The sequence below is a fragment of the Lontra canadensis genome, unplaced genomic scaffold (genome assembly GCF_010015895.1).
Source record: "Lontra canadensis isolate GAN:19392208 unplaced genomic scaffold, GSC_riverotter_1.0 scaffold299, whole genome shotgun sequence".
NCBI lineage: Eukaryota > Metazoa > Chordata > Mammalia > Carnivora > Mustelidae > Lontra > Lontra canadensis.
This window is the reverse complement of record NW_022631293.1, coordinates 73930-99626: the sequence shown is the minus strand read 5'-3', so window position 1 is coordinate 99626 and position 25697 is coordinate 73930. Positions and strand designations below refer to the sequence as shown.

The 25697-nt window shown below is 45.0% G+C and overlaps 1 protein-coding gene across 1 annotated transcript in view; it reads right to left on the bottom strand.

Moving 5' to 3' along the window:
• Positions 1-25697, bottom strand: part of LOC116862682 (putative tetratricopeptide repeat protein 41) — an 89492-nt gene that overhangs the window by 23354 nt on the left and 40441 nt on the right. Inside the window, exons 8-13 of the mRNA XM_032850045.1 lie at positions 25458-25656; positions 24465-24643; positions 10867-11006; positions 5045-5216; positions 1461-1608; positions 551-703 (exon numbers count right to left, since the gene is read on the bottom strand). Of these exons, the coding sequence (XP_032705936.1) occupies positions 551-703; positions 1461-1608; positions 5045-5216; positions 10867-11006; positions 24465-24643; positions 25458-25656 (991 nt within the window). The remainder of the gene's footprint in view (positions 1-550; positions 704-1460; positions 1609-5044; positions 5217-10866; positions 11007-24464; positions 24644-25457; positions 25657-25697) is intronic.

Here is a 25697-nt window from a genome sequence, read left to right as displayed (position 1 = left end):
TGGTACTGTATTTATGGAAACAAGACGGTATGTAAGTGGACCCACTCAGTGCAGGTGTGGTTTAAGGGCTGGTTGTCCATCTTCCTCACGAGGCCTGGGAGTGTACAGAGAAACACAACATCATACTTCTTGGTACTTTTCCTACTGCCAAGAACTCTGTGCACTTTGTGGGCTGAGAGCTCTTCTCAAATACACTGCGGTCAGTGTCCTGACCAATGAACAGGGACATAACTCTCAGGCACGGTGAGCCCCTCAGGGTTCTGAACAAGGCTACAGCCAAGGACGTGAGACACCCCAATGGTTCAACCCCAGAACTCCCTTCCACTGGTGTTTTGGGGGCAGAAAGAAGACCCACTACTTGAGACATTTTATAAGAACTTGCACCTGGGTGGCTCAGTCAGTTGGGCATTTGACTCTTGGTTTTGGCTTAGGTCATGATTTCAAGGTTGTGCTTGAGATCTCTTTCTCTCCTCTGCCCCTCTCCACTCCACTCATGCTCTCTCTCTCTCTCAAATAAATAATTTTTTTAAATCTTTTTTTAAAAACTTGCCTTTCACTATCTTCTGGTAGAAAAAATAGTAAATCTGCTAAAAATTCCATAATTTCTCCAACCAGGATGTTTTTCTCACCAAATAAACTTCTCCTGATATTTAAGCATTCTTGGAATCTCATTTTTGCAAGAGACGTGTTTCCAGCAACAAATCTGAAAATAAAACACATGTGTGTTTACTGGGCACAATAATGCTGGCTACTTCATTTTGCTATCAAAAGTAATTCTTATAAACATCCTTTGTTTTGGGCCCCTGGGGGGCTCAGTCATTAAGCCTCTGCCTTCAGCTCAGGTCATGATCCCAGGTCCTGGGATCCAGCCCCACATCAGGCTCCCTGCTCAGCCGGAAGCCTGCTTCTCCCTGTGCCTGCTGTGTTCCACCTGCTGGTGTTCCCTCTCTCACAATCTCTTTCTCTGTCAAATAAATAAATAAAATCTTCTTTTAAAAAAATCCTGTGTTTTATACGGGATGACATAGAACAGCAGAGCAGTTTATAATGGCAGAGATTTGAGACCTTCAAAGCGATATGTAAGCAGACATTTGACGATCTTATGAGAAACTAGGCACTATTCTCAACTCCAACACAGCTGACCTTTGGGCTGGCAGCACGCACTAGGGCCATTCTGTGTGCTCTATCACATCTAGCAACAACCTGGCCTCTAGCCACCAGATGTTGATAACAACCCCCCAGTCGTAACAACCAAAAATGCTTCAGACATTGCCCAAGGTCCCCTGAGGGGCAGAATCACCCCCGGTTGAGAACGAAGCAGAAGATGGAAATGCTAACATTCGGCATTTCTTTACCCAATCAGTGGGAAATGGACTAATAATGGGTTAAGAACATCGGTCTTAACCATAAAAGCTAGTACAGAAAACAATAATTTTCCAAGAAAAAAAAACCATGTTTACATCAGAACACCTTCGGTGTATTTCATGGTGGCCTCATCACGGGGGTTGTCATCCAATAAGCTGGAAATTTCAGCAGCGCGTTCCCAAATGTGATTTTCTTTTAAGTACTTCTCAGTGGCTGACTTTGCCAGGTTGTTCAGCACTCTGCCTGCAGGGAATAATTTTGGCAAAGAAGGTGATGCTGAAGTTTTTTTTTGTTCCACAAAAGAGTTAAGACGTCAATAAAGTACTTAATACCTTTGCTTCATCACCACCAATAGCCAGGTTTTTTCTTCATAAATCAATGACTTGCCTACGTTGCATGGGGATTGGTTTTCATACAATGATTGTGTGTGCACAGCAATTACAAAGGCCAAAGAGCTAAGACAATGGATTGAAAGTGAATTCTGAGACTGCTCTGCAAATGGACAGATCAGAAATTAAGTAAGAATATTGATGTGGTAAAACCAGTCATCACCGTGGTAACCGAGTCCAACCGAAGGCAGCCAGTGCAGTCTTGCAATAAGAAATAAAATGATACAGCCTTACAATAAGAAACACATGAATAAGCCCCATAAATCCAATTAATAAATAATGAGCTCTCCCTAGATACATACCGCCTCAGGAATGTACCTGCTGCGAAGGCCCACCATTTTGTTCCTTTATTGAGAGTTATATATTCTGATACTAATACAGACTCCTAAAATGCTGGAAAGTGTTTTCAAAGCCATATTCTGTTAGGAAGAAAAAAAGCCCTAACAACATTCCTGGAAGGTGTTAGAACAGCAGTGGCAGCGGGAAAGAAAAGCACATTTAACCTCCTGCGTGAGGGAACTCAGTTGTAAGGATAAAGGATTACCATCACACTGTCAAGAAACATCTTTCCCATCCTGGGTGGTATGTCCCTCACTACCTGTGTCCCCTGCACTCAGCCCACCTTCATCCAGGGCCTCCCATCTCACACTTGGGCATCTGGAGGGACAGCCACATACTTGATCTCCCTATGTCCCCTCTTACCCACCGTGTAGTTCAGGCAACAAAAGTAATCTCACAACAGAAACCAAATGACGGCATGCCCACTCTAACTCCATGTAGTGGCTTCCCCTCATGGAGAATAAAATCCAAATGCTTGCCCAAGGCCCTAAACAAGGTGGGCCCATCTGTATCCTGCCCCTTGTTCAGGGAGGTTCTCTCCATTGCTAACACAGGCCGAGGCCCTCTCCACTCAGGGCCCTGTGCGGGCTGTTCCCTCTGCCAGGACCATATGTCTCAGCCAGGGAGGCCTCTGGACTTTTCGGAAGAGGACCCTCCCCCTGCTTATGCTCCCCTGCATGTCGTTTGTGTCTTTCATTACATTTACTCCAGCCTGCAATTATTGTGTTATGTGTCCCCTCCTTTAGAGGACAGAGTTGGTGACTGTCCTGTCCAGCACAGCACCCACATGGCAGGTGCTCAGGAAATAGTTCTGGAATGTGTCAGCTCTGGCCAGCTGGGAATCTGAGCCTTCACCTGCTTGCTTGGGCCCTGAATCCCGGCCTGATCCTTGTCAGAACACTGGAACTACAGAGGGTTCCCATCAAAGCTGCCACTAAGGACAGCGACCTACCCCCAAGCCTCCGTTGCCAGTAGAACCCCACCCCTCCTGCTGCTTTGGACTCCTCAGGTGTCACATTTGTCTGCACCAAGCCAAGGTCTGCTCAACCCCTCGGAGCGCTACTCTCTAGACCCTCCAGCCGGCTTTAGAAGGCCAGTCCCAGGATCCACCTGAGTGCGCCTGGTTCCCACCCTGGTTTCCTCTGCTCACTGAGGTCCCAGCATGCCTTTGACCAGCTCTGCCTGCATTCAGGTGCCTCAGAAGCTACACTCTGTATTTCGAGGACTATAGCTTCATACATGTCAGTTCTAGAAGAGATTTCGTACGGTGAGGAGTTCCTGCAGACAGGCTTTAGGGTCTGATCAGCCTAGCTCGGACTCCCAGCTCCAGGCCTGCCGGCTGTGAGAGCTGAAGTGGTTGAAGTTATTCTACCTCTCTGACCTTCAGTGTCCTCATCTGTACCATGGGGATAGCAATACATACCACAGGAGACACGTTTGAGGGTAAAAGATCATGAGCATGAAGTGCCTTACACATAATAAGCATTCAACAAGTGGTAAGTGTTACTGTAAAACTGGACTTACACTTGGGATCGAGCAGGGGTAGGTAGCTTGCCCACAGTGACCTTTGGTCTTACAGCCCTGGTGGTAGACCGCCGAAACAGCAGCAGCCCCCCATGCCAACCTGCACCCAGTTCCCCTCGGCAATGCCATTCCGCACCTCCTCCCATCAAGACGTGGGGTCTTGTGCTCTCCCTTTGAATGAGGCCTGGTGACTCGTTTTGACCAACTGAATGCAGGACAAGAGGGTGTGGGCCAGGGCTGAGCCTAGGTCTGTGCCTCTGCACAGGCTTCTGCTCCCCGTCTCCTGGAATCCCGCGAGCCACCAAGCCAACAGGCCCTCACCATCCTCCTGGAGGAAGAGGAACGTGTGGCCCAGACATCGAAGGGAAGCCTTGTAGACCAGCCCATCCCATGGGCCCTGCCCGCTGATCTCCATCTGCCGAGCCCACTCTGGACCTGTGGAATCCCCCAGCCAACGCACACACCTCTGGGCAACAGTAAGCAGCTGTTGTTCGAATGGCTGCCTTCTGGGCTGGCCTGCTATACCACAAAAGTGAATTAATGCAGCCATTTAAATACAGCGTAATGGGGTGCCTGGGTGGCTCAGTGGGTTAAAGCCTCTGCCTTCGGCTCAGGTCATGATCCCAGGGTCCTGGGATCAAGCCCTGCGTCGGGCTCTCTGCTCAGCAGGGAGCCTGCTTCCTCCTCTCTCTCTCTGCCTGCCTCTCTGCCTACTTGTGATCACTCTGTCAAATAAATAAATAAAATCTTTACAAAATAAATAAATAAATAAATAAATAAATAAATAAATACAGCGTAAGTCTAGAATACTTTAGATTAGACTGACTGTAAATCAGTGGGTCAAAAATGCTTAATATCTTCGTTCAGTAAACATCCTTGTCTCTGCTCTCTCTGTGGTCCTACAGAGCCTCAGGCATCAATTACCTGAGAATAAAAGAAGCGGGTTCCCCGAGCTCTGGACTGCAGGCCAGCCACCGTCCTGCACACTCCACGGTCTCCCACAAACCCTTCTAGTCTCACAACAACACGCAGCAGATACTCCCCTCATCCCTCCCTTACAAACGTGAAACATGTGACTGACAAAGGTTGAGTCATAGATCTAAAGGCAAAGAGTCAGTGAGTGAAAAGTCGAGATTTAAACCCAGAACAGCAGGCTTCAGAATCATGTGAACGGGCCCCCGTACTGCTCACAGGAGGGGGCTCACAGAAAGGGAGCTTTCTGACGCACATCACTATCGGCCCTCGACAGCCCCAAAGGCTGGGCCGTCCCATGAGGGGCTCTGACTGGTCAGCCCTCACGTGACGGCCACAAAACTCAGGTGCACAAAGCACACACATCCACGTCCCCTTTCTTGGTGGCTGGGTCTGGCCCAGGAGCCCGACTCCGAAACACAAAGCACTACCCCCTCTGCACCTGTCTGCCGTACCTTTCTGCTTCAGGAAGGCCTGGTTGTCTTTTATGGCGCTGGGTGGAAACTCTGTCAGGTTGGACCACGCTTTCTGGAAGTACTGGAAGCCCTCCTGAGTCATCCCTATTTCAAGGTAGAGTTCTCCAGTGGTGTTCTGTACTCTGAGAAGCATCTCTGTCAAGGCCTGACTCTGTACAAAGTGGAAAGGACACCACTGCTGGGGGAAGCCAGCCATAGATCTGGCACAGCAACCAGACACCCGCTCAGCAAAGGCCCATTTCATAACATGCCCGCAAAAGATGGCATGCTTTATATCGTTTCTTCTCTTAGGGAATTTAAATATTTATAAAATGATGCGAAATAGTTATTGGGAAACACTATAAACTCAAAGTAAATTTGGGGATATGTCTTTCAGAGGTTGTTTTAGTTCACAGCCATAAATGTTTTTTGGGTGCCTGGGTGGCTCAGTCGGGGTGAAGTACCTGCCTTCAGCTCAGGTCATGACCCTGGGGTTGCTGGGATTGAGCCTTGCATCAAGGAGCCTGCTCGGAGGGGCGCCTCCTTCTCCCTCTGCCCCTGCAGCTCCCCTCCCTCTACCTGCTCGTGCTCTCTCTCTCTCTCTCTCTCACATAAATAACATATTTAAGAATAGTAATAATAATAATAATAATTAATATTTTCGAAGGTAAGAATAACATGACAGTGTGTTGCACATGTTAAAATTCCCAGGGGAGGTATTATCAAGAATTCAAATGAACTCCTAAAAACATTATCAGTGTGGCCCTTGAATTCAAGAGTGACCAGACACATTTTTGCTTAGAGACTTGAATTTAAATTCTCTTTACTGGCTCAGCATTGTTTATTTCAGGAGCACTTAAACTTCATTACTTTGTATCACTCCTCTACCAAAACTGTTTCAACCCATAAGAATCTACCAATTGGTTATAATTTTCTAAATGTCCAGTGCAAGAAATGAGAGTTAAGGACGAGTTATCTTACTACTTAATCTCATTTCAGGAAATGTAATATTAACCAGAATATATCTGAGAACTGAGGCCCTATTCAAATGAACCATCACTCTCATTGGTTCTGTAATACTTCCTGCTCTACCACAGTGTGAGCCCAGGAAAGGACTGAGCCTGGCTGCTTGGCATGAATTCTTTGTGCTCTGCACCTGTTGAAAGTGCTCCCCATGCCAACGGACCTGCAGCATGACCCAAGAGCTTTCTAGTAGGTGTTTTGGAAACAGGTTACCTCTGCTCAGAGATATGGATCTCCTCAGCCCTAGAGGCAGCCAGGTGTGGTAAGGAATCTCTGGGGCAGAGGCCACAGCTCTTTCATGCATCCCTCATACGTATCTTTAAAAGTGCCCCTTCTCAGCGGCTATCCTAGATCTCACCCCTACTGCTCACTCTTCCTGTCCCCCACTTCCATTCTGACTATTTGATGAACCCTGTAAGACTGCCCTCAGATATTGGTTCGGATCACGAATGGCTGCAAGTAACAGAAAACCCAAATGAATAGTGACTTGATATCTGCCTCATGCAAAAGTCAGGAAGTAGGTGGCCTGGAGCTACAGACATATCATGATGTCAGAGACTCAGATTCCTTTTAACCTGTTTCCTGACCTTGCCTGACTTCTATTTCCAAGGACGCCTCTTGGTCTAAAATGGCTGCTCCATCTCCAGCCATCGTAGCCACAGTCCAACCAGCAGGAAGGAGGAAAGAGGAGAAGATCAGACTCTTCACTTCATGAAAACCTCTTAGAAGTTACCCATATCACTCTCACTTAATGTCACCAGCCCAGGGGCACCTGGATGGCTCAGTGGGTTAAAGCCTCTGCCTTCGGCTCAGGTCATGATCCCAGGGTGCTGGGATAGAGCCCCACATCGGGCTCTCTGCTCAGCAGGGAGCCTGCTTTCTCCTCTCTCTCTCTGCCTGCCTCTCTGCCTACTTGTGATCTCTGTCTGTCAAATAAATAAATAAAATCTTTTAAAAAAAAAAAAAAGTCACCAGCCCAAACTCGGGCACGTGCTCATCTCTAGCTCCAAGGAAAGCTGGGAAATGGTCTTTCCGATCACTTGCGGGGCTAAACATTCAGGAGCGGGGTACATTACTTTCTTTGAAAGTGGGGATAGATCTTGGAAAATTAAAGTCTGTATACTTCATTTACCCTTTTCTTCAATTAATTTCAAGTTACCTGTGTTTCCACCCATTTTCTTCCCTCCTGTCTATCTCAGAGGAAGAGATTGCCAACCTCCTTTTCAAGGACCCACCGCCCCCTGAACTCTCAAGAGTCCTGTCCCCTGAACAGAGTTCCCACTGGTATCTCCAATCTGCCCATCTCCCTGGCTCCTTTCCTGCTCCACACAGACATACATCTCCTGGATCAGACCTCACCTGAAGCTGATCATATCTTGACTTTTCATCTTTCTCCTATTACTGACAAGCTTCTCAAACCAATATCAGTTTGTGCTGGTTCTCCATTTCATTATGACATACTTGCCTCTTAAAGCCCTGCAGTTCAGCTCCTCCCACATCCACCCCCTTCCATCTCTGGGGTTACCACTGACTGCACTCACCAGAATTAGGGGCCTTCTTTTGGTCTTCATTTGTCCAGCCCCCTAAGCAGTCCTCCTTCCCTGGTTCAGGGGAAACTATGATCCCCCTACCCTCCTCCAATCCCTCACTCCTTTACAAACTCTTCTTTCCTTGTCTCCTTTTAGGTATAAATAACTTCCCAGGAACCAGTTTCTATCATCACTTGGAGGCTTTGTTTCCCTGCGTGTTTCGGCATTCACATGTAAGTAGATGTCCCCCACCAAGTCTCTCTCCAGATTTCCAACACTACCTGTCCTCCAGCTGGCTGGAGACTCCACTTGGATATCTTTCCCCAACTGCAAATTCAGTAGCTGAAATATTTAAAATTTGTCATCTTCCTCTCCAAATCAGCTTCCTCTCTGGATTTCTCTGTGCCTGTCAACCAGGCTCAAGTCCTCAGGGTCTTCCTGAGTCCTCCCCATGTCCTGGCCACATTTCTAGTCTAGAGTCGGGCAGAAGCCTCAGGGAGGGGGACAGCTCCCGAGCCCCCACCAAACTACCGAGGTCCTGCCACCCTTGAGTCTCACTGCCCACGTTGCCAGAAGTACCCATCGGCATGGCAAATTTGGTGCTATGTTGTCAAGCCTCCTCCTCATGAAAACAGGTCTTTCATTCTCCTCTAACTCCAGACTATCCCACCATCCAGGCACAGAGCTTCGTGGGAACTCAGTAAATATGTGTTTATATTTCACAGTGATTGTGTTAGCACAAGCAGAGTTCCACTCTCAGGTCACAGTCTGCACTAGCCACCACCCCTGGAGCCCCGACTGAGCTGAGCCCTTGCCACACGTGACTTCATTAGGAATTTAGAGAAATGCTATGAAATAGGGATTATTGCTCCTCTACTACAGGTGGGGAAACTGAGGCTCCATGAGGTTCTATAAATCACCCAAGCCCGCATGGCTAGCAAGGAGGAGAGCAAGGGCATCGCCCCCAGACCTCCTCTCCCCAAAGCTCGGCTCTGCACATTTAACAACTAAGTCACTGACACATAACCAGAGGCTCCTTCACAAAAGTATTTTTTGGTTTTCCAGCTGTCTGCCACACTGACTATCAAACTGGAGTGGGGAGAGCCTGAGATCTACTTTTTCAACAGACAGACCGATCAAATCAGCTTCTCAGCCTGAGCACCACTGACATGTGGGGCAGGCTAGCTCTGCGCTATGTGAGTCAAGCGGGGGGTGGGGGTGTCCCATGCAGGCAGGATATGCAGCAAGCAGTACACCTTGCTTCTACCCTCCTGATGCCAGTGGCAATACCCACCCCCAAGTTGTGACAACCAAAAATGGCTCCGGTGTCGCCAAAACTACCTCCCAGCTGAAAACTGCTGCATTAAAATTCCTAAATGACCTGAATAAGCTGAAGAGATTACAGCAGTGGTGTACACGCAGAATGCATACATCACAAATAACGAGATCCTTCCCCTTGAGAATGTTAGGCACCTATTTCAAAGACGTTGTTATTGCCAAAATAGTTCTAGAACTTCTCTTTTGGAAGTAAATTCAGAGCCTAAAGAAAATTCTTTTAACAGTCTCCATGGTGGATAGGCCCAAAGCATTGTTGCAAAAATATTTTGAGAACAGAATCATAAGATTGATGCCTCGCAAAGGAGTGCTCTGAGGAGGAAAATTTTCTTTGAATGTCTAAGCTGTGGCGCACCTTCGATGAAGCTGTCTTATCCTTTCACGACCATGTATCTGACGGGCTCTGCTTCATGGCTGTTTTGCGTGTTTCCAGTGTCTTCCAGCTAGACGGGGAGCTCCCTGAGGGCGGAAACTGTGCCTGCCTCGCTCACTGCTACCACCCCAACTCCCGGCACAGTGCTCCCTCACAGGCGAGGCAAGGCCCTCAGTATGAGTCAGCAGAGGGGATGCATGAGTGAATGACTAAGTGAATGACTAGAACCAGGCACTCAGAGATTACCTAGTAAAAAAACTGGTAGTACTCTCTAGACAGACACCTGTCAGTAATGGTCATCTGGACCTGGTGGGAAAAAAAAGAAAATTGTGGGCACAGGGGAAAATTCCACAGTCAATAGTAAGATAGCAGAGAATCACCGGACTCCACCCCCTGGAAGATGAAAGAGTGGCCAAGATAGCTTAAATCGAGCAGTCTTATTGTTTCTAACCTGGGCCTCCCAGGACTTTATAAGCCACAGACAGAAATAACACAAGAGCTACCAGTTCTTAAGCTCTCACTGTGGGCCACACGGTGTGTGGAGTGCTTTGCGTACTTTCTTACTCGACCCTGTTAACAACCCCTTGAGACAGATACTAGAATCCGTAACAGAGTCAGAGAGGTTAAAATTCTCACCAAGGTCACACAGCAGTGAGTGCCAAAGCTCTTTAAATCTGGGTCAGCCCGAAAACATCCCACGCTCTATTCACTACTCTGTGCCGCCTTCTAAGGACGTGAAGTATTTGCAAAGTCAAATTGATTCACTGATTTATTAGGCAGCTGTAGGTTGTAAGATGCCACGGAGGATACAAAAATTGGTAGATAAGCATGGTCTCCACCATGAGGAGACTTGCCATGTTAAGTCTTACTAATCTCTTTAAACAGAATTCTTTCTATAAAGGTGTGTGCTGATGGAGGCAGAGGCAGTGTTTTATAAAAATGTGAAGCTCTTTGTTTTAAAATAAAAACAGCTTTGTCTTGGGTTACACTATTCTTGGTCTATAAACACTACTGAAATCAGTAAAAACTTATAATTTTTTTTAAAGGCCAGTTAAATGTCCTCATACACACAGTTATTGTTATGTATTAGGAGTAAAACTTTCATTATAGTCAACAAAGCTAAAACTTATTATTTCAGAAAAAGTAAATTAATATAGAGACAAGATAATCAACCTTCTCCAATATTTTTGTAAAAATTATAACCAGTTATAACCATAACCAAGTCCTTAACCTGTTTTTTATTAGTTCATTTCAACCCAGTACTCTATTCCTTTTGCTTTATCGACATTCTTTTTTCCCTCAAAAATTGTACTTCTTGGTATTCATTCCTTCAAAAAATGGCTCCCATCTATCTACTACTTTTTGGTACTAATCTACAATTTGGGCTATGGATTAAAGTCAGCTTCCTCCCTGATCGATGTAATTAAATTAGTGTCTGTTATTTATTATTAAGTCCTTTGTTTGCAGATGGCATTATAAGGGAACAAAGGTAAGTGATATCTGAAAATATCTGATATGAACAAAACAGCATTTGAAGGATTTAAAGTAATTTCCCACTTTACCTGCACAAGTATGTTCTCGACACTCAAGAACAGCTCTTCCGCTTCTCTGGTCTTGCCCACGAGCTTCAGAAATTTCGCAATAAAGAACATTAATCGGCATTTGTCAGTGGTGGTAACCTCAAAAAGCCTGCATTCCAGCACTAAATTGGAAAGAAAGGTAAGTAATCCTAAATAAAGCATATCTGGAAAGGACCAAAGAGTCCCTATCACTTAATCTTGATACAGGATTTATAAATATATTATCCATATTTCAGTATTTCTCTCTCAAGGGATTAGCACTTTGCTTTTATTAGCACTTACACACGTTACCAAGTATTTGAAACAATGACAGGAAAAATAACCTAATGCTTTTAAATAATCTTGATATGTAAATAATGAAAACCGGAGAGTCAAAGGAGCATTTCCACAGCGCAGTCCACATATCACTGTAATATGTGTTTGGGGGTGATTTTCAGGCAAGAATAAAAAGGTGTTCAAATGACTTACACAACTCTGCCCTCTGTTGCAACTGTCTTGAATTACTGGCTTTACCAGAAGGAACAAAATGTTAAAGGAATCAAATAAGGAACATGCCTTGTGTGGGGTGTGTGTGTGAGTGTATGAGTGTGTGTGTGTGTGTGCGTGTTTTATGCCCTCTCATACACAAATGAAAATATATGAAATTTTTGAACTTGAAGACCCAATTAAATACATGGTACTACGAAAGTCATCATTTCCAGAACTTTTTCCCCAACATTCCGGCATCTGAACTTCTACATGGGACCATTGTTTCATTTCAAAGTATTGCATCTGATGTATTTGACATAAACACATCCCATGTTCTTCAACTGTTCCATTGGCCCTGTCATAGGCCACCTGGACACTGAGTACATGCCTGCTTCCTTTCTGCCAACTTTTCCAGGGATCACCATTTGTGCACGGAATAAATGTGTATTGAGCATCGACTGTCAAGCAGCATTCTAGGCTCTCAACACCAAGCCAGCAGATGAGGCCACAGCTCTCAGCACAAGAGAGAGGCCAAGAGGCTCTGAACCATAGCTATAGTGCTTCAAGGCCAAGAGCAAAAACTAAATGAGAGCCAAGGGAGAGAGAGAGCTCAAGAGAGTCCAAGACTCTGATCCACAGTGCCCATCTGAGCAAAGGGACCGAAGGTGGGAATAAGAACTGAGGGGTTGGGGGCCTGGGTGGCTCAGTGGGTTAAGCCTCTGCCTTCAGCTCAGGTCATGATCTCAGGGTCCTGGGATCGAGCCCCACATCAGGCTCTCTGCTCAGTGGGGAATCTGCTTCCTCCTTCTCCCTCTGCTCCTCCACCGGCTTGTGATCTCTTGCTCTCTCTCAAATAAATAAATAATATCTAAAAAAAAAAAAAATGAGAGGTCAATCCAAGCCACAAAGGTAACTAAGAACTATAAGCAGCTGTTTAGAGCAGGCAGGCCAAGAGTGGTCTGGACAAAGAAAGGACGAATGGGCTCTTGCTTGGGTGGTGGGGTGGGGGGGAGCGGGGGGTGAGGGGGGGGCGTTGCAAATTCCACAAGGATTATTGGGTCCAGATTCCTGTCAAGGGCTCAGGTTGGAACGGACAATATCCATTCACTCTGTTTAATCCTCAATTCAACAATCTCGTGGGCTCCAAGAAAACTTCCTTTGTGAATCCTTCCTGCCACTGACCACATTCCTCATGTTCATTCGTTTAACATCAACGTGTAGTTTAACGGGCAAGCAAATAATTTTTCTCATGATAAAACTAATATGGGTACCTCATAGAAACATGGAAAAATATAGAAAAGTACAAAGAAAAACAAAAACCACTCGTAACTGCATCCTTCACAGATAAACTGCTTTCACATATTTCTGTATGTGCCTCTGATCCTCAGCACATACCCACAGTCATTTTTTTTTTAATAAAATTGGGATCATCCTACAGTATGTGGGTTTTTTTTTTTTTAAGTTAATGGCCTTTTTATTGGAAGGGGAAAAAAAAAAAAAAGACTAGCATTTACAACTTGGAATGGCCGTAAAGTGCAATTTCTTGAACAGCAGTGTTGATGGTTGCAATGACGTCCACAGCCACAGCCTACTCCGCTGGCTCCAAGTCATGCTTCAGAAAGTTTCAAAAACAGACCATCCACAGATGCTTCCTTGATAAGGTTTCTTTTTGAAAATGTGTGTGGGTGACAGCCTGACACCCATTTCACTCTAGTACAACGTGGAGAACGCTAAACGGACACACGTAGCACGCCACAAGGAGGAGTGCCATCGTCACCATGGGTGGGGACACCCGGAAGTACGACGGGGGAGGGGGTCTGTCCTCCGGGGGGTGGGGGCTATGTCTAGACAGTTTATCCTTCACCCATTTTCCCGCACAGCATCCTGAGGTAAACCAATTTTAAGTGTTTGTTTTCAGTAAACCTGCTATGGCAATTTATAGTAACAGACTGAACTAGAACCCATCTGAATAGGTTTTAAATTTGTTTTTTTCATTTTTTTGTTTTTAATACAAATGCCTGACCTGTTCCATCGTCAAGCCGCATGCATGAAGAACTGGGCAGCCCAGTGTATTAATAACCAGTAGCGATGGGACTGCAAGGAGTCCACTAAGTGCTTCCTTATCTTCAGGTGGTACAGCTGTTTCTATCGTAAAACTGATGTGTGGTTTGGTCTTCAGGGGAGAGGATCACCAACCCACACACACAGATTTTGTGCATGTGGACAGAAAGTGCTTCTGACATTCAGTTTTGTTATATAGGAACAGAATGCGTAAGTGAACTTTTTTTTTTTTTTTTGCAAGCGGTAAGAGATACAATTTGATTCTTCTGGAGTCGGGGGAGGGAGTTGAAAGTAGGTCTTCTTTCTGTAGTCACCATCTGTACAAATTCTTCATACCTGACTTGTCCTCTCCATCGATACCTGCTTCTCTGATCATTTCATCTCCTTCTTCATCTGTTTTTCTCCTAAGCTGGTCGTGGATGATGGAGCTCCGCCACACTGATGTCCCCAAGTGCCATCCTCGTCAAGAGTCGAAATGCCTCCCGAATTTCTTCTTCACTGTGGCTTTCATTTTTCTAGCGATCATAGTCAGAAATTCTGGGAAGTCCATGGTGCCATTACCGTCGGCATCCACCTCATTGATTATATCTTGCAATTTGGCTTCTGTTGGGTTCCGACCCAGTGACCCCATGACAGCTCCAATTCCTTTGTTGTGATGGCTCTATGGCCATCTTTGTCAAGTATGGAAAAGCCTCCCTGAATTCAGCAGTCTGTGCTTCAGTCAGCTGATCAGTCATGGTGCGAGCAAAGGGAAGAAGCACAGAGGAAGCAAGGCTGGGGGCGGTGGGGGGAAGGGTGCACCAGTGCAGGGGCTGTGTGGGCGGGGGTGTCCCCTCAGCACTGTGAAGCCACCACTACCCTACTGAGCAAGGGCGCCCTGCCTCTAGGATCCCAGCACCACTCCATGTTATATCTAACACCTGCTTTTTCACTTCCATATTCAACAAATATTTATGTGTCGGCACTGTGCTAGATATTGTATACAGACCAAATGCAATATTCGTGGTTCCTGCCCTCATGGAGCTTACAGTCTATTGAAAGATACATTGTATTATGAATATTTTTCCACATCTTTAAAAATTGAGAACACATGTACTTACCATTTGACTGTATTCCATTTTACAGATGACCTTGAGTCAATTTTCCACTATTTATTCAATTTTTTCATTTACATACAATTTTTTATTTAATATTTATTAAATGTTATTTAGTGAGAATCATTGGCAGAAGCCTTTTTAAATATCCCTCATTACTTCCTTAGAGCAACTGTTAAATTGAATAAGCCACAGGGTATTAATATTTTTAAGACTTTGAATATATATTGCCAAACTGCTCCCCAGAAAGATTGTCCCAGTATAAACTCTTACTGTAGCATGTAGAAGTACCTATTTCCTCACACCTTTACCAACATTGTTATTGTTTTTATTTTGTATTGTTAGTTTTTTAGTTTAGTTTTTTTTTTATTTTTAAGTAATCTCTACACCTAACATGGGGATAAAAGTTCTAACCCAGAGAGCAAGAGTCACATGCTCTACCAACCGAGCCAGCCAGATGCCCCCATTATTTAATGTTTTAAAATTCACTAAAAAAAAAAAAAAAAAAAAATTGTCCACCTGGTACCTGAAAAATAGCATTTTGCTTTAATTTGCATTTCTTTGATTACTAGTGAAACAGAATATAGTAATATATTTATTAAAAACATGTTCATCAACTCTAAGATGCCATCAATGGCAAGATGCATCCTTTTTCAGAAATGTTAAGTTTGGGGCAAGTCTACTTCTTAAGAACCAATGAAATCCAGTATTTATTCTTTAGTGAACTCATTCTTCCAACAACCACCTCCAGTGTACTCTGAGTACCTTCTCTGGGCCAAGTGCTGCCCTGGGTGCAGTAGATAAAGGATGAGACCAAACAGACCTGAGACTCACCAGCTGGGCTGTCAGAATGGTGGGGAAGATAGATTATCACAGAATCATTGAAACGAATATAAATTCAAACTATGAAAAGAACCATGAAAGAGTTGGTGATATGAACTGTGGAAGGTTTCTGCATAGAAATAGCAATTGAGCTGAGAGTTTAAAAAAAAGTAGAAGGTATTGAGGCAAAATGAGGGAGAGACAGTGTGGGAATTCTGGGCAGAGGAGGAACACGTGCAAAGGCTCTGGGCAGGAAAAAGCAAGGTGCTTAGAGAACTGAAAGATGGGGACGGAAGAACGGAGAGAGTGAGGTGTTTGGTTCCAGATCATGGTGGAGACCTAGGAGGGGGCCATTCGGCAGCCACACCACACCTGGTGCTGCTGCCCTAGCAGGCACTGGGGCTACAGCAATCAACACAGGGGGCAGAGTCCTTCTGTTACGGAGCTTACATTCCAGCAGCTGGGAGAGTCAGAGACAGGGCAACAGGGAGCAGAGAGAGACAGAAAAAGAAAAGAAGAAGAAGAAGAAGAAGAAGAAGTAGAAGAAGAAGAAGAAGAAGAAGAAGAAGAAGAAGAAGAAGAGGAGGAGGAGGAGGAGGAGGAGGAGGAGGAGGAGGGAGGGGAAGGGGAAGTGGAAGTGGAAGAAGAGGAAGAGGAAGAAGGAGGAGGAGGAGGAGGAGGAGGAGGAAAAGAAGAAGAAGAAGAAGAAGGAGGAGGAGGAGGAGGAAGGAGGAGGAGGAGGGGGCAGGGGAGAGGAGAGGGAGGGGAGGAGGAGGGAGAAGGGAGGAGGAGGAGGAGGAGGAGGAGGAGGAGAAGAAGAATGGGAAGGGGAAGGGAGGGAGGAAGAGAAGAAAAAGGAGTAGGAGAGGAAGAAGAAGAAGGAGGAGGAGAAGGAGAGGAAGAAGAAGAAGAAGGAGAAGAAGAATGGGAAGGTGGAGGGGAGGAGGGGGGGAAGGAGGAGGAGGAGGAGGAGGAGGAGAAGAAGAAGAAGAAGAAGGAGGAGGAGGAGGAGGAGGAGGAGGAGGAGAAGGAGAAGGAGAAGGAGAAGAAACAAACTAGACAAAATCAGGTAGAGGTAACAGCTATGCAAAGAATTAAATCTCATTTATAAGACAGAGAATGACTAGATATAATATCAGATTGGGGAAGCCATTCTGAGAAAGTAACACATCAGCTGAGATCTAAATAACTAGAAAGAACTGGTCCTATTAAAATATGAGTGGGAAGAACATTCTTGGCAAAGGGAACAGCTGGTGCAAAGGCCCAAAGGCAGAATGTACTTGAAGGATAGAAAGAAGGCCAGAGGGGCTGACATCTAGAGGCCAAGGGGAAGAGTCTTATAAAATGACACTACTTGGGCATGCAGGGGCCAGATTACACAAAGAACTGTAAATTAAGAGGAGGAGCTCGGATTTCAGTATAAGTGCAAACAGCAAGTCTCTGGAATGATCTTAATCTGGAAAGTGACATGATCTGGTCTACATTCCTAAAAGCTCGTTCTGGCTACTAAGCAGACAATGGACTTTATTGGAAAAAAAAAAAAAAATTGAAAGTAGGAAGGCCAGTTCCGAGGCTGTGACACTGGGTCAGGTGAGAAGTGATGGTGGCAGGACTCGCTAGAGTGATACCAATGACGAGCTGGGGTTAGGATGTTCCCTCTCACCACTCCTATTCAACATCACACTGGGAGTCCTAGCTACTGCAATAAGACAAGAAAAGGAAATAAAAAATATATATATATATATATTGGGAAGAAAGAAATAAAACTCTTTCTGTTCACAAATGATAGGCTTATCTATGTAGAAAATCCCAAAGAACCAACAAAAAACTCCTAGAACTAATAAGCAATTATAACAAGGTTACAAGATACAAGGTTAACATACAAAAGCCAATTGCTTTCCTATATGCTGGCAATGAACAATTGGAATTGGAAATTTAAATTACAATATCATTTATAATAGCACCCCAGAAATGAGAAGCTTAGGTATAAATCCAACAGAATATGTACTTGATCTACATATAGAAAACCACAAAACTCTGATGAAGGATATCAAAAAGAGATCTAAATATACTGATAGGGGTTCTGTGTTGATGGGCTGGAAAACTCAATATTGTTAAGATGCTAGACCTACAGATTCAATGTAATCCCAATAAAAATCTTCCAAAGATGTCCAACCAATCTTTGACAAAGCAGCAAAGACAATTCAATGGAGAAAGTCTTGTTAATAAATTGTTCTGGAAAAACTGAATGTTCATATGCAAAAAAATGAATCTAGACACTACACTTTCATAAAACACTTAGTCAAAATGGATCACAGCCCTAAATACAAAATGAAATGCTATAAAACTTTTAGAAGAAAACAGAAAAACACCTGTGACCTTGTGTTTCGGTGATGTTTTATTAAGTACAGAAAGCACAACCCAAGAAAGAAAATACTGATTACGTTAGACCTTATTAAAATTAAAAACTAATGCTCTATGAAAGATACCATTAAAAGAATAGAAAGACAAGATACAGATTGGGAGAAAGTATTTATAAAATATACATCTGATAAAGGACTTCTATCCAAAATGTACAAAGAACTCTAGAAATTCAATAATAAGACATGTAAAGTAACATTATTTATCATTAGGGAATTGCAAATTAAAACAAGAAGATATCACTGCACACCTGTTAGAATGGCTAACATTAAAAAAAGAAAAAACATAAAAATACCGAATGCCAGTGAGGACGCAGAAAAACAGAAATTCCCATGCATTGCTGGTGGGAATGCAAAATGGTACAGTCCCTTTGGAAGGTAGTTTGGCAGTTTCTTAAAGAAGCTAAATAAACATAGAGTCATACCACACATTCAGGCAATCATGCTTCTAGTTATTTACCCAACTGATTTAAAAACTTGCATGCAAATGTTTACAGCAGCTTTACTCAAAATCATCAAAAGCTGGAAGTAACCAAAATGTCCTTCAGTAAGCAAGGAGATAAACTGTGGCATATTCATACATTGGAATATTATTCAGCAATAAAAATAAATGATATGCCAAGCTATAAAGAGATATGGAGGCACCTTAAATGCGTATTACTGGTCTTCACAACTGCGCGTGGCAGCTCTGACAGCTTAAAGAAGGGCATTGGTGGTGGAGGTGGACAGGTGGGCAAGTCTGGGAAACATTTAGGAAGTAAAACATGTCAGGACTCAGTGATGAAATGTATTTGGGGAGGGCATGCAGGACAGAAGGGTGTCAAGGATTACTCCAACGTGGTAAATTGAGAGTTCCCGGAAGAGAACCTGATTTTGGGGGGAATGTCTGTGATTCTGAGCAGCTTTGGAGACATCACCCAAGTGGACAGTTAAGTTGGTAGTTGGAAATACGGATCTTTGGCTCAGAGGGTAAATGTGGCTAGAGAAATAAATGTGGGAATCATGTGTATGTGGACAATCACTGAAGCCACCGACATTCATAATACGCTTGGGGTGAAATTAGGCATGAGAAGAAAAGAACCATAAAGAACTCAAACACTGAGAAGCCAGGTAGAAAAGGGGGAGCTAACAAAAGAGACAGAAAGGAAGAGCCAGAGAGATGGAAGATGAACCAGGGGAGGCTGTGTCAGCAGCCGTCAAGAGGCCAGAATGTTTGGAAGAGAAGGGCGCCATCAAACATATCCATGGGATGTTAAGAAGTAGAGTCAGACAAGAACTGAACATGTTCTTTGGATGGCCTGCTCATGATCTTACCTGTTTTTACTTATTGAAGTGCTCATTATTTCCTCACTTAAGAGCATTTTACTTATTAAAAATATCAATCCTTTGCCCGCCATGTATGTTACAAATATTTTTCCCAATTATCACTGGTCTTACAACTGTGTTTCTAGTTTTCTGAGTTGTGTTGTTTGGCATGCATGTAATAATTTCACCTCTTTAGATACCTTTATTGATTGGTTTCTTTGTGATTCACTCTTTTGCTTTCTTGCTTGACTCATTGACATTTTCTTAGAGGTTTTTAATGTAAAATTTTATTTCTTTACATTTCACTCCAGTCATTCTGTAATTTGTTTTGGTGTGTTGGTGCAAGTAATTTAACTTTACCAAATAGTGAACCATTATCATAGCACAATTTAGTCCATGATCCTCCTTATCTGAAAAGCTTCTATCATTTATTTATATTTTGTTTATTTAATAAATAAAATATAAATTTTATTTATATTTTATTTATATAAAAAAGAGAGAGAGAGCAAGCGAGTATGAGCCAGGGGAGAGGCAGAGGGAGAAGGAGGCTCCCCACTGAGCAGAGAGTCCAACGTGGGGCTCAATCCCAGGACTCTGGGGATCATGACCTGGATCCCAAGGCAGACACTTAACCGACTGAACGACCCAGGAGCCCCTAATTTTTTTACATCTATACCTGAGTCGATACCTGAGCTTTCTGCTTTGTTCCACTGAGCTATCTATTTTTGCTCCCAGTAGTATTTTTAAAATTATTACAGCTTCATAACAGGTTTAAATAAGTTCATACTCAAATTGCTCTCATTATTTTAAACTCTCACTCTCAGGTATTTTTCCTCCAAGAACTTTAAAATCATTTTGAAAATTTAGAAATGTTTTAATCCCATTGAGATTTCAATTATAACTGTTTTACATACACAAGTCAACTGTGGAAGAACTGGTAGTTTTACAACCTTGAGTTGTCCCATCCAAGAATATGGTATGTCTCTCCATATACTAAAATTTTGTTTTCTGTAATTCTGAAACTGTTTTATAAAAATAAAGATCCAGGGACGCCTGGGTGGCTCAGTCATTAAACGTCTGCCTTCTGCTCAGGTCCTGATCCCAGGGTCCTGGGATCGAGCCCCACGTCGGGCTCCCTGCTCAGTGGGAAACCTGCTTCCCCCTCTCCCACTCCCTCTGCTTTTGTTTCCTCTCTTGCTGTGTCTCTCTTTGTCAAATAAATAAATAAAATCTTAAAAAAATAAAAATTAAATATAAAAATAAAGATCCTACATATTTCTTGTTACATTTATTCTTAGATTTTTTTTATATTTTCTGTAGCTATTGAAAATTGCATCCTTTGTTCTTTCCATTTTTCTGTAGAGCTTTCTTAAAATTGTTTTTTAACAGGGGCTCCTGGGTAGCTCAGTTGGTTAAGCATCTGCCTTCAGCTCAGGTCATGATCTTGGGATCCTGGGCTCAAGCTCTGAGTTGGGTTCCCTGCTCAATAGGGAGCCTGCTTCTTCCTTTCCATCTGTTGTTCCCCCTGCTTGTTCTCTCTCTCTCTCTCTCTGTCAAATAAAAAGATAAAAATCTTTAAATTTTTTTAAATAAAATAAAATTGTTTTTAATAAATCGTTTTGTTCCATTTATCTAAAATATTTAGAAGTTTTCAAAGGCATCAAAATCAAAACATCCGATATTAGTCATGAAAAGCTGATATTGCCCCATTTCCTACAACCTGCAGACAAGATCCTGTAATTCAATGCATTTACCCTTTGCACTGGTAAGAAAGTCTGCCCCTTAAAAGCGAAATGATACTCTCCAACCCACCACATCTGCCACCTGGAGGGTAGCCAGCCATCTGTCAAGATGAAGCCATGCTGGGACCCATCCTTCTGCCACATCTGTTTGTAGTCCGTCTCTTCTGGTGTTTGACTTTGTCTAAAAATGCAACTGCAGCCAGAAATGGATTTTCTCCACTTTGATGTGACCTAGGACTCCAGTCAAAACCAAGCTTACCATGTCACAGATAATCTATAAAAATTGAGCCAACCGATTCACAGACCTGTACCCCTGGGGATAAAAATACATTATATGTTTATTTAAAAATTAAAAAATTAATTAAAAATTTTAAAAAAAGAAAAATAAAATGAATTTAAGATACTGTCACTGGTTACAGAAAATTATTAATAAAAACTTTTTAAAAAGTCAAAAAAAAAAAATTGAGCCAACCATCAAAGTTGTCCTGTGGGCTCCAAGCCCTCTCTATTGGCCATCAGTCAGAGACTAACTTGCCAGGATGCATCCCGCCAGGAGGGGCAAACCCAGGCGGCAAGTGGGCAGGCAGGAAGCACCTGGGGAGAAGCAATGTCCAGACTCAGAATCTTCTTTCCCACCAACCGAACAAGTTAGGGCTCTGGTTCTTGTCACAGCCACCAGGGGGAGCCAAACCACAGAGTGGAGAGGCAGGTGCCCTAAACCAGGCAGGACATGCATTCCGGTCCTGAGCTGGAGCACAGCCTCCTGCAGCAGAAAGAGTCCTTACACACTCCTCCACTCCCCCGGCCGGCTGACAAACCTACCCATGCTCTCTTGTACCGGTACTGGACTTGCTCAGATCTTCAGGTTTGTCACTCTCCCCCTCGACTCGTGGCCCTCAAACATACTGTCCCCTCCGCCCTTTGTCCACCACGATGTCCCACTCCTTCAGGCTGAACTTCTCGGGAGTGTCTGTTTTACACTCCACCATAAGCTCCATCACGGCAGGAACCCTGTGTCCCGTGGGCTGTGGCACCCCTGGCATCTAGCACCAGGCTCACTACGACGCAGGTGCTCAGCAACCACTGCCAGACTGATTCCGAGCATTAGCTGGTCATCATTACAAGCCTGCCTGCCCAGACCTCGTTATGAGAAGGGAGGACTGGGCTGGATTGGCAAGCCACCCCTGAGACTGCAGACCATAAAACAGGGTTTCTCAAAAACCACTTCGAAAGCACATTCCAGTTTAAGGGTCTTGCCTCCAGCAGCACCCTAGGAGGCCCCATTGTCTCAGGGCTGTGTGTGGCTACAGAACCACGGTAGGAAAAACAATGTCTGGGGGGCCCAGCAGCCAACCAGACCACTGGAATGCCTCCTGGGACTATTATAGGACTCCTGCTATAATTAAACCCATTCCAATGAATCTGCTATTGCTTTGGTGACAAGTTGCTGGTCTTGTGACTTCTACATTCAGCCTTCCAAAAGGCGGAAAAGTAAACCTACACAGTCCCAGAGGGACTTCACGAAGCCCTCCCCTTCCACCCCCCAAAATGACCATGGGCTGACTCTGCCAGAAGACATGAAGGTGGACAGCAGCAACGTGCAGGGTGACTTGATCACAGCTTTGCTTTATAAAGACTGGTCAGACAGAGGGCATGAAGGCCTGGAGCCCAAGACGGGGCTGCGAGAGGCTGGACCGGACTGTGACAGGACATGAGGGATGAGGAAGATGGAAGGTGTCAAAGGCAGTGATGGACGCCAGGACTCCCTGCTAAGGAGCGTCTCAGGGCCCAAAATGAGCAGAGACTAACCACCACAGGATCATACGAACAGCATGTTTGCAGATCACCAGAGACTTAAAGATGTCTCCAGCCTAATTCAGAGGGACACATTCTGAACTAGACTCATTTACATCCAGAAAATCCTCACACACTGAAATGTTAGGTGATTTCCTCCCACCAGCCAACCCCCAGCCCCCAGCCCTTTCCATCACCATAACAACCACGTTATGACAAGCTGCATGGCATCATCAGGAAGGACTCTCACCCCCACCCCAGAGATCTCATCTTCTGTGGGTTAGCTGTCAGCTTCCTGTGACACACAGCGCTCCCCCCAACCCCCAGCACCATCCCGCGTCCCCTGTGTCCTTCCCACGCCCTACATCCCTAGGCACCAATACAATTCCAGACGCATCCTGGCTTTATTCACCACAGCAGAATCCTCAGACTACCGCTTGGGTCCTACCGCCCAGAGGATTCGTGAATTGGAGAAATTCCAGAATTACATAATTCATACACGGTAGTAAGAATATCAACAGCGTGCCTGGAGGGGGCCCAGCTGGTTAAGCATCTGACTCTTGATTTTGGCTCAGGTCACGATCTTAGGGTCAAGAGACTGAGCCCTGCATCAGGCTCTGTGCTCAGCGTGCAGTCTGCTTGCAATTCTCTCTCCCTCCCCCTCTGCCCCTCCACTTGTTTGTGCTCTCTCTCTCTCTCAAATAAATATTTTAAAAAAAAAGAAGAAGAAGAAGAAGAATACAGGTAAAGTCTACACGGTTAAGGACCAAAAGGGATGCAGGAAAAAACATAGTCCAAATCCATCCCTAACTATCTGGGACACCTTGGGCAACTTACCTCACCTCTCTGAGACTCCGTTTCCTTAGTTTCAACTGAGATATTAGTCGTATTACAGAGATTTTCTTAGAGTTGAACAAAATACATATCAAGTATTTAACTTAGCGGCTGGCACGTGACAAATGTTCAGAATCCGTCCTTATGCTCACTAGATGGTAAAACCTTGGGAGCAAGGATTCCATTCTGAACGAGTTTTGAACGAGTTGGCCTCATTCAGCGATATGTCAGCAGCGCCCAGTGAGCCCATGGCCCAGGGAAGGTGCACAGTTACTGCTTGTTAAAAGGATGCATGAACTTATCACTGTTTAAGAAGCCAGGAAATGAAGGGAGAAAGAGACACAGGCAAGGGGACCTCGTATGGAGCACAAAGGGAAGAAATATTGACCAGAGGAGTGCTGTCCAAATCCAAGCCGTTAGGCAGAACGTCGAAGGACAGCTGCCCCAACCCAGATTGGGGCCATGCTCGACACAAATGTGTGTCTCCAGGACTGAGTGAGGGGCTGCAGGGTGGGCGAGTTAGAGGCAGCGTGAGCCCCTAACAGAGGAGCCCCTCCCTCCTCTGACGGAGACAGAAAGAAGCACAAGTGCGGAGGGAACATCTAGAACATCAGGGTTTGCATGTATTTCGTTTGAACTGTCGGCTGGTCACTGAGGAGCGCCGCCGGTGGAGCTACAGTACTGCCCAGAGCCCGCGGGAGGTGGGCCACATGTGCAGCTTGGAGAGGAGGGCAAGGTTGGAACGACAGAAGAAAGACGAAGATGCTGGAAGTGCACTTGAGGCCATGAGAAGATAGAGAGGAAGATGCAAAGGATGGAGCCTCACAAAACAGCCACAGCAAGACAGAAAGAGGAGCCGTCTGGACACTGATGCTCTTTCTCCATTTCCTATCTTCGGAAATGGCTGGCTTAAGTTGCGGGTAGGAGTACTCAGAGGTCTGCTGGGATGACCAGAAGTATGTGGAGAAACAGGAGAGCAGTCACTCTTGGCCACATTACATCCCTGTAAAATGGAACTGAACCACAGCAACTCACAGTACCTGAGAGTGTGTTTCTCTTCTTCACTTTATGGCACTTGTCAGCTTTAATCTTGGCCACCGTGAACAAGTAGGCCTCAGCAACGTCATATCCAACTTCTGATAACACGTTCCAGTAGTAGATGAGGTGCAGCCTTGTCCAGAAGCTTGGGTTTCGGATCTTTGATAGAAAGTCTGTGATACTTACAACACAACATATTAATGTAAGTCATTTTTGCATTTCGTGTCTTGAAGGGAAGCTATTCTGCTATCTGCCCCATTCCATCAGCCTATTTATAAACTCCTTAACTACTATGACTTTCATAGGTCACCAGATAAATGTGAGCCTGTCACTCTTAAGCACTTAAAGCCATTGCCACTCATCTGTCCAGGTGGCCACCTCCTCCAGGCAGGCTCCCCGAATCTCCCAGGCAGAGCGAGCCTCTCCTTCTCCCAAGCTTGCCAGCTCTATGTCTTTGCTCTAATGAAGCCCTGACCCCCATGGGTAGCTCTTCTTTGGCTCCACATGCTCCCCGCCAGACAAGAGCTGCATCCCCAGGGCCTACAAGAGCTGGGATTCAGAGCGAGTCAAGGATACATATTTGCCAAGGGGTGCATAAGGGGACAAGGGGGGAGGGGACAGAGAGGAGTAGAGAGGAGGGAAAAGAAAGAAAGGGACAGGAGGAAATTCAGAGGGTCTAGCAGGACAATGTGGCCAATCCTTTATCCTAGCCCATCTACAACTCTTCCTGCCTCTGGAATTGTCCTAACTTTGAGAGGAACCCCATAGAGTCACTCTGAGAGCCGGGTGATCCACTGGAGGGATGCTGGGAATCCATGAGCCACAGAAGGGGGATGCCAAACGAGGGGCCCATCCGAAGGAAGGCACAGGTGCTTGACCGGGTTTGTGAATGAAGGAGCCCCCGCTTAAGGGACACGTGGGCGTGTCAGCACCGCGCTCAGCAGAGGAAGGAGGAGATGTGCTCCAAGGCCGTCACGCAGAAGGACGAGACTTACCTGGGGCTTGAGAGGAAGCTGCACAGGTCGCCCCAGGAGCCGCTCATTTTCATGTGCCAGGGCAGCTCCTCGTATACTCTCCAGAAAGCCGTCTGCCGCTGGAAGTATCGGGCTAAGACTCGGTGGAAATGTGTCTTCCTGTGATTCGTTGGGTTCTGAAAGGTATATGGACTGCTTTCTCTGACGGGAGTGAGCACACCTATTGAGAAATCAATCACAGTGGAAGGCATCTGCCTTTTT